Genomic DNA, 9,591 nt, shown 5'->3' on the forward strand with positions numbered 1-9,591 from the left:
AATTTTTATAATATTCAAAAATACAATTTAAATAATAAAGAAATACATATTAATTTTTATACTCAAATAAATTTAGACCTAAACAAATTTGATCTCTTTACTCATTAATACTTATTAGCTTTCCCTTTAATAAGATCTCTAACCTACTTTACAAATGAGAAAGACAAATTTATAATAAATTAAAAAACAAATTAATAAATTAGAAATTAGAATAATATATATATATATGATTTGATTATCTAATAAACATAATCTGACAGAGATTAATCTTCGATTACACAACTTATTTTCTGAAAGGGATTATCCTTACGAATTTGATAAAAAAAATTATGAAGTTTTGAAATTACAAACCATAATTACTAAAATTGCTGTATAAAATTCTTTGAATTGATGGAACAGATGAAATCGTTTACAGTATTCGTGATCGGAGAATAGATTCCGCGACTGTAGGTATGATTTTGTTATCAGTAACGTCATAACCCTTGCTAAGGTGAGACTCGTGACTCACAACCACCCGATTAATCTGTTTCAGGATTGAGGCGAGCCGTGATCCTTAAATTTAATGTTGTCGATTTTGCTTTGAAGTGAGTTGCCTCTTCCTTGGCAATTGAAGCGGGACAGAGAATGAAAAGAGATGCATAAAAGATGGAAAATTCAATGAGGTACACTGCTTATGACGCCTACTTAGATCGAATGGAAGTGAGTATGTTTAGGGGCTTTAGCCGGCAGAAAATTCCTTCCAATATGAAATGGAGGGTTTACTTTTCACGGTGAAGCAATGTGACTAAATCAGTGACTACGACAGACACTGAGCAGAATTTGTCGCAGAATCTAATTGGAATCATCCGTTAGGCATTGTACTGGTTACTTTAAGTGTTAGATAGTTTTAATTCAGTTTAATTAGGTTGAGTTTTAGTTTTGTTTCATTGTAGTTTTATTTATTGTTGATGTTTCCTATGTAATTTTATTTAATTGTTTCACGCTAAGGGTATTCTGCTCTAGATTTTTCAATTCTTTAACATGGTATCAAAATTGAGTCTGCTTAAAACTTGAGTCTGCTTTCGTTGATAGAGCAACCAAAAACATGAGCAAGCATATGTGGAAGAAGTCTCCACTGTTTGAAGAAGTTGATGCTATGAAAAAGGTTGGGTGAGTAGGCGATTGTGTTGTGGAAAGAAATTTGTTTTAAAAAAAATAGTCTCCACTCTTTGAAGAAGTTGATGCTATGAAGAAGGTTGGGTGAAGTTGGTGGAAGAAATTTGTTTAAAAAAAAATTCAAGCTACAAGCAAGCCACTTATGCATAGATGCTCTGTTATGATCAACTAATTCCAACCACCAGTTGGGTGTCATAGAGGTTACTCCAAGTGTAATAGTTAGTTTTATAGCTTTACTCCAAGTGTCATAGTTAGTTTTAGTTCAGTAAATTCGGTTGACTTCTAATTCAGTCTCACCAGTCATTTATTATTGGTGTCTTCTATGTAATTCTATTTAACTGATTTTGAGTATTGAGAAAATCACCTCTGCTTAACACTTCAATCTTTTCCATCTTTTAATGAAATTAGATCTAATGTTAATCTATATCCATATGAGCTAAATTAGATATGATACCACGGTGCTATGTTGAACAAGAGTAGGGTCGAGGCATATAGAATGCTAGGACATATTTGAAGTAGAGAGAGAACGAGGAACCATATTTGTTGCTAGGGGTGAAGATGCTAAAAATGCAAACTCCTAAAGTGCTAATTTCCAGATAAAGAGCAGTGCAAGTTTTGATGTTTTAACCTCGCCACTAAATTTTGTGAACTTCATTTATCAAACAAACATTAAGTGCTAAATCTGAGAAACATGGAAATCCTAGGGTTTGATCTACAAGTGCTATCCCTTCTCAGCACGTGTACAACATGATGATGAATAAGGTTTTACCTCTTAATCACCCACAGTCATATTTGACAAAGTTAGTAATATACAATAATTTGCGATCAGCGTGGGATTCATGGGATGGATCTTTATCTACAACTAAATTTTTTCAAACATTCCATGATTTAAGAACATTATATACTAGTGAAATAAAAGAACAGATGGAAGACACTAGTAATCAATCTCTTGAAAATTCATTACAGATTATGGGCCGAAGTGCATGCGGGAATAATAACCTTCACTGGATTCCGTCTCCTCTGTCCTAAAGATCTTCCCTCTCCTTTGCCCTAACGATACGCGAACAAGTAATCGAGTAGTATTAGACAACACCAAGAAAAGCACAGGCAGATTCAATATTTGCAAGAATGGAAAGATTTAATTTCGTGAGAAATCATACCATAGCTGACTGTGTCCGTACGTTACGTTGTCCTGCGCGCAGTAAAATTCCTGAAATAAGCGATCATCATAATCTCGAAGAGCAACGAAATCATGCGCTGCTTTTGCAGACGCTTCGCCATAGGCATTGTTCTGAGCGTGCGAGAGGGAAGCTATATTTGTTATAGAAGAAATATTGGACTGAAGGGGTCCCCTGCCAGCTAGGCTTGACGTTGAGATATGTATATCGTTAGAAAGCGTTGGAGCAAACGTGGAACCAAAATGCCTATTGTGGGTGTTTGATTGTTGCTGCTGTTGTTGCTCCACCCTTTTCATAGTCATATTCGGAGTACTGGAATAGCATACATTACTCTGAACTTGGGTTCCGTTTCCTCCCAAGTGTAGAATTTGCTTTGGATGGACGAACTGAATAGTGGAGTCAGCCATTTCAGCTGAGGCTTGAATACAAGAACTTTCAATAACAGCGTGAACACTAGCTGAGGTGCTGGGCACTGGCTGCATAGATTTTTGGATTGCTGCTGTGGAATAAGATGGCATGTTTTGGAGCAGATGAGTGTCTTGGATGCATATTTCTGTGTAAGATGGCATATTATTATAACCCCACAGTTGCTGAACACTGTCTATCCCGGACAGGACCCTAGTGGGAGTCCCACATGGGTTATCATCATTGCTGCAGTGGGACTCCAATGAAGGCATAGGATAAGGAAAAGAGCTCTTAAACGGACTGGTTGGAGAAGGCTTCACTGACTTCAATTGCTGGAAGGTCGGTGGAGATCCGACAGGATTTGGGGCTGAGGCAGATTTCCTCCTCGCTCGTTCCCTTGCTTTTAATCTTGCCTCTCGCCTGGAAGCCGCTGGCTTTGACATTGAACAATTGGAGGTAAGTTCAGCTGATCCCTTTATGCTCCCATCTGAAATGCTGCTGCTACTTCTTGCCAAGTCTGATTCTTTCAGATTCATAATGGATACGGCCTTTCCACTAAAAGCCTCGTGAGAATCCATCTCCTGGGCTTTTGGAGAGGTAAGGTAAACTCTAAACGCCGTAAGGCCAGATGCAGCAGCCGCAGTTGCACTCTCTCTGGGCGATACAACACAATGCTCGACATTCGAACAGTTCGAGGAAGCCAGCTGAGCCAAGTTAGCTGCAGAAGGAGAAGCCATTTCTTCGTCTACTACGCTGAGCTCATCTATAGCTGATTTGGCAGCTTTAATTAACCAGTCCACAGCCATACTGGGCTGCTCAAGGCATAGTCTCTCTTGGTGTAGGTCATATAATTGAATTGCTGTAGGATCAGACAGCCTAACCATTCGGTCACGAAGTCCCTTCGCCGTGCGGACTTTACTGTGACGATCTTTACCTGCAGTCAGCCCAGATAGGCGCACTCAACAATCGCTGCTTTTCTCTCCTTCTCCCAGCGGCCCTGCGCTTGGAACCCTTGCCATCGTGTTGCAGTTTGTTATTATCATGCTTTCGACAACCGATCGCATAGTCTTGTTGCAGGCGACTCTGATTAATAGACTCAGAAAATGCCGCCAGATCTTTGCTGTGTATATCCACTTGGGGTTCTTTATTCTTAACCCTCATGAACCCGGCCTGCAAATCCTCCAAACTATTGCTCAACATCGTACCAGAATAAGCATGGTCAAATCTGCTCGGTTTGGACCGGAGACTTATCTCCTGCGTACAATTTCTAGTTTCGAACTTGCTACATATTTGGCGCATGTGTTGGGCGGATTTTGCCTGCTAGTACTGTGAGCCACACTTGTGCCTGTCTCAGCGAATGTAGTTAACTTGCGAGCCTTGAGAGACCTTTGCGGCGATTCCTAACTGTGAAGGAGTTATGACCAGCCAGCTGGTGACCTGCGGTAAACGAAAATGATAGATTCGTATGTCAAAACCGCTAGAAGCGTGTGACTCCTAATACCTCAACGCCCTAAAGATTCAGCTGCCTGGCCTTTAAAGTCACATTACATCTTGATTTGAGGCTAAAATTATGTGTAGCAGCTCTAGCGTCCGGAGCTAGACTTACATTTCGTAAAGATTTAGCTTCGTTTGATGTGTACCATGGACCAGAAGAGAAAGAAAGGACGCTGCCGGGGCCGACTGACTTTTCTATAATTACTCGCCGTGCATGCTGAAGGCAAAACGAGCACAAGCATCCGCTATATCTGCAGGATCAAAGTCATGAAATCAAATCATCACACCGCACTGTCAACAAAAAATTGTCCATGGTTAAATTTACACATATGCTCTGGTGCAATTATCCCTTTTTTACATCTTTATGAGTCCTTAGGGTTTTGAGTCAGCACATAGATTTAAGCTTAAAGCTCTAAGATTTTAAGTATTTCTGCAGCTTCTTTGTCATTTAAAGTTTTATTTTAAAGAATCCAGACAACATCTGTAAAAGTTCAAAACGTAAAGCGTTTACTTATGCATATAACCGTTTCTCTGCTCCAATCCATTGTTTCGCTTTAAAGTCTAAAGCTGCATCCCGCTTCTTTACAGCTCCTTTTCCTGTGCGACAAGTATTATATTTAGTATTTTTCCTTGATGGATAAGTACTCATAGCAATCTAAGGTTCGGGCCCTCTAAAAGGATATCAATGCACAAATGCAATCCGACCTTTACAGAAAAAACGAAGGCAGAAAATAGTCCATTTACCGCATTCAGTAAAGAATCTTACAGGATTGGAGAAGCAACCTGGCTCCGCAGTGAGAAAATAAAGGCGGCAGCAGAAGTAAATTGTCTCCCTTTAGCAGGCTGTTCCCGCCTGCATTTCACAAACTATACATCATCGCCGGGCAACTACGTCCAGATAAGACAAAAATCAAGAAACTGGAACTATCACGGTAGCAGCATAAACACATCATATCAAAACAACAAGAAGCTATATGATGGCTTCGTCTCTTCAACACGAAGTTAGGGTTTCCTCCTCGTGATTCGAACGCATCAACGGGAGCGCTGAATTCAAGATCCACAAATCCAGAGATTGCAGACAAAAATCCAACCAGATCAGCGCTGCTTGCCAAGGGAATGCTTAATACAAGTTGCAGTACCAGAGCGCTCAACACAATGCGGCCAAATTAACTATAAACAATATAAAATCTTGCACAGAAGAACCGCCATGGCAAACAAATTTAACCTCGTCTGCTGAAAATCTGAAAAATACACACAATCTTGAAAAACAGAACCCCCATGGCCAACAAAACTAACCTCGCCCGGAATTTTGCTCCCCTTCTTTTAAAGCCGACACCTGTTACGCCTCTCTAACAAATTATTTCCTTCTTTAAAATCCGATCGTCATTTAGCCCCACTGTGCACGGCTCAGTGATGTTGAGTGCAAAGCAAAGCGATATTAAAACCTTCAGCCGGAGAAGGATCTAGTCCGATTAAATTTGGTCTTTATGCTGTTTATGCGCACCACGGCACGCCTGCGGGCCGTCGCCATCCAGCATCTTTCCCTACCCATGTACGACCTGCTCCGCCCTATCTCGATTCCCACTAACCAACAAACAGGAAAATTAAAAATTGCTAAAAATACGGCCATTGATTGCGATTTTTATTCTTTATTTATAGTATTCCTTCTTCGATATCACCCCCTCCCGCCTATTGTCAATAAAAGCTGTGGTGCACAGTACACGAAACCACAACTCTCCGTCCATGCTCCACATGTGTCCAGTTTATGTCCAATCTTTCATTTTCATATCCATCTATTTCCTTTCCTTTTCGTCATGTATTTTTTTTACAACATTAGAGGTGGATGAATAATTAACTTTATAATTAACCTGAGAGGTGGATGAATAATTAACTTTATAATTAACCTGAGAGGTGGATGAGAGATGGGAACCTTATACTTCTAAGGTATCAAAATCTAATTACAGATGTCAATCAATTTAAAATCGAATAAACATATGCTCATTTTAATTTCAACTCAAATATTGTGATACCTTAATAAATCCAGAAAGCATCTTATCGAACTTTTCCCTACCATAAATATTATTAAATATATTGGAATTTTATTTAAATTATATTCAAATTAAAATTAATATGTTTTATATCACTTTTGAAAAGATGTCAATTAAAATTTATGGATTTTACTATGTACTAAATAAAATCAACATCAAATTATGTGTAATAAATATATTTTCCTGCGTTGTAAATCGTTGTCTCTTTGTTTCTTATACAAATACAACTTAAAAATAGTTATTATATAAAATATTGCCTTTAATTTTGTATTATTAATAAATTTATAATATTTTTTTGTTTTTATTTGATTTAATAGAGATTTATTTAAATTATTCTTCTAGAGCATAAATTTATATATATCTATCTATATATATATATATATATATATTAAATTAATAATTTAGAGAAATAGTGATGGCTATGGAAATGACAACAACAACAACTTTGGAGGGTAGCAGAAATGACCTATGTTGCTTTGGCTAACTTATGTGTTTCCAAGCTCAAAAATTGTCTGAAGTAGCTCTATAAATTTGATGTCATCCCATGTGAGATGGTTCATTATACTGTTAGCAATTGGGTCGAGGAAAAAATAGCAAAACTAGTGTGTGGATATTAAGTTCTTTCGACATTTTATGTTTTTGTGACCCCCCTCTCAGGAGGAACTGTTTGTTTGTAGGTGCGAGCTACAAATCCAGTTTCCACCCTTACAACCAAGATTTGAGAACGGATCGAAATCCCCTATTCCTCTACGCACCTTTTTATGAGGGTCGTCTGCTTCACTACAAGAATATGCTAAGTGATCATGGTGTAGTAAAGGACGTGTCAATTTATTTTCTAGATTGTGTGGTGGAGCTAAAGGAAGGGGTGTGGTCTCTTCCTCTCAAGCTTGTTCTTTTAAAGAAGGCCTAAAGCGAGGAATTGTGTGTCAATCTCTTAAAGAGCTCTAAGGGCCAGCCTTCATTATGTATCAGATTGAAGAAAACCCATATATTAAACTGTCAAATTATCTTTTTGACTCTTTAAGTGCTAACTACATGGAGCATGCTCTTATTTTTCGATTCAATGGATTTTGGCCTATAACATTTGCACTTTGGGAGAAGGTGTCTAGCACCTAGTATTCAAATATATATCTTTTCTTATGCTAAAAAGGTTACTTTATAATATATTTTTGGAATCTGTGAAATCGGCAAGAGGGCCTTGATCTTAGACCATGGTTTTGGGGCTGATCTAGGTTTTCTCTTCAACCATGGTTTGTTGAAAGTAATCCCCTAGCTACACTAGCTTTGACCACTCATGTGTGGGTTTAACTCCCTAATTTTCCTCTTGATCTGATGCAAGCAGATATTTTAGTCGATGTCGGTGATGCCCTAGGCCAATTTATTAAGATTGATACAAATATGTTGGCAAAGGGTATTGTCACATTTGCTCGTATATGTGTTGAAGCTTATCTCAACAAGGGATCACCTAAGAAAATCTTTCTAAAATGGAGGGGAGTTGATTACTCACAACCATTGGAACATGACCTTCTGCTGCAAGATCTATCAACAACCTGGTCATCTCAAGGGTCCTCTCCACCCTCGGCAGATAAGAAAAGGACCGAGAGGTGGTAGGATCCCAAAACATCAAAGGTTTCTAAGAAATATCCTATTCCTCGGGAAGGTAGCAAGTAACAACCAAAAACACCTTCAGATAATTCAAGGCCTATAGCCTCAGTGTGGCCACAAACCATTCTAATTCATTCCTTTCATGTTAGGGATCTCCCCATGAATAAGTTAGAACAAAACTCAACAATAATTCTAGCCTCGCCTATGAGTGCCCACAAGTGCTTCCATTAATTGTACCATTTAGATAGTGATAAGGAAGCAACCACACCGAAGACCCTCTGGAGGTAGATATGTCTCGAGAAAGGGCAGTAATTGTCTCCTCAACAATATTTATAGACATTGGTACTTTGAATGAATTGATGTATGGAAGAAGAAAAAAAAAACTTAGAAAACACCCATGATCAATGATGGATTTTAAAATCGGAGTTGTTGTTAATATAATGAATTTGCCAATATAAACTAATATCGACTGGATCTAGATATTAATCATGGTCGTTGTCCCAATTTTATAAACACAATATAAATTTAAATATGCTAAAAATGTAATTTAAAAGTTACAAATAATAATAATAATAATAATAATTATTATTATTATTATTATTATTATTATTATTTTATTGTCAATTATTTTTAAAATTTTATTTACTATTTTAAAATTATTCCAACTACACAACATGCTTTATATGCTCATGCTCAATTATATTATATTCCGTTTATAATATTTATAATAAAAAAATTAATATTATATTTATAAAGATGATTTGATGTAAATTATTCCAACTACACAACATGCTTTATATGCTCATGCTCAATTATATTATATTCGGTTTATAATATTTATAATAAAATAATTAATATTATATTTATAAAGATGATTTGATGTTTTTTTTTTAATATTTTATGAAATAAGATCCTAATATATATAATAAAATTTTACATTATCCATAAAAATATATATTAAATAAATTTTAGATAATCTATTAATTCACAATAATTAATAAAATGAGATAATGATAAGTTATAAAAAAATTCATAAAGAAAATAAAATCAATATTTTTCCATCCACTATTAAAATAATTTTTTTATAATTAATATAATTATTCTTATAAATAATTATAAAAATTAAAATATTGTGTTATTTTATTTAATTGTAAATGTTAATTATATATTAATATTATATTAAATATTTTTTCTGGTAAGCCCTGCGAGTTTTGAGACTACTACATATTTAATTTGATTACTACATATTTAATTTTTGGTTTGAGAAATTAGGATATATGGACATCTAAGCCATCAATATCATCTAAGGGTTGCATCTGGTTTGGGCCATAATAGCTGGACTTTTGCACCTTAACATGGTTGAATTTTTGCTCAGGGCATTTCGAACTAGTGACGTCCATATCACGAAATGGCATAACAATACACGCCATCACCATCTATTCTACACCCGGTGAGAATATAGTAAATAAAAAAATATATTAATCTTAAAAATACAAATTTATAAATTATTTTAATTTATAGATGTGCTTTTAAAAAAGAAAAAAATATTTTAATTTAATATATAATTTACTAGTTCAACACTTCAATTAAATTTAATATATAATAATAAATAATTAAATTTAATATATAATTAACCATGGCTAGTAAATATCGATATCAAAATCAAATCAAAACACTTGGAATAATGCTTACAATAGTTTATATGT

At 35.8% G+C, this 9,591-nt stretch overlaps 1 protein-coding gene and 1 long non-coding RNA gene across 2 annotated transcripts; both read right to left on the minus strand.

Annotated features, from left to right (window-relative positions):
• Nucleotides 1-1,777: 1,777 nt before the first annotated feature.
• Nucleotides 1,778-3,938, minus strand: LOC149264021 (uncharacterized). The gene is made up of 3 exons (XM_089393895.1): nucleotides 3,755-3,938; nucleotides 2,316-3,672; nucleotides 1,778-2,205 (listed from the first exon to the last, which is right to left on the minus strand). The coding sequence occupies exons 1-3, from the start codon at nucleotides 3,936-3,938 to the stop codon at nucleotides 2,181-2,183; spliced, it is 1,566 nt and encodes a 521-aa protein (XP_089250021.1). The 3' UTR covers nucleotides 1,778-2,180.
• Nucleotides 3,939-4,014: 76 nt separating this feature from the next.
• LOC149264022 (uncharacterized) lies at nucleotides 4,015-5,522 on the minus strand. The gene is made up of 4 exons (XR_016250022.1): nucleotides 4,999-5,522; nucleotides 4,744-4,829; nucleotides 4,345-4,483; nucleotides 4,015-4,175 (listed from the first exon to the last, which is right to left on the minus strand). It is a non-coding gene; the product is annotated as an uncharacterized LOC149264022 (long non-coding RNA).
• Nucleotides 5,523-9,591: the final 4,069 nt, after the last annotated feature.

The sequence above is a fragment of the Pinus tabuliformis genome, chromosome 6, assembly GCF_031772625.1.
Source record: "Pinus tabuliformis cultivar Carrire ecotype Pingquan chromosome 6, CPIR1, whole genome shotgun sequence".
Classification (NCBI taxonomy): Eukaryota; Viridiplantae; Streptophyta; class Pinopsida; order Pinales; family Pinaceae; genus Pinus; species Pinus tabuliformis.

Coding starts and splice junctions, on each gene's coding strand:
- LOC149264021 (XM_089393895.1), bottom strand. CDS start 3,938: ATGTTGAGCAATAGTTTGGAGGATTTGCAGGCCGGGTTCATGAGGGTT. Junction 3,673..3,754: donor TAACAAACTGCAACACGATG/GCAAGGGTTCCA, acceptor GGCTGACTGCAG/GTAAAGATCGTCACAGTAAA. Junction 2,206..2,315: donor TACGGACACAGTCAGCTATG/GTATGATTTCTC, acceptor GCGTATCGTTAG/GGCAAAGGAGAGGGAAGATC.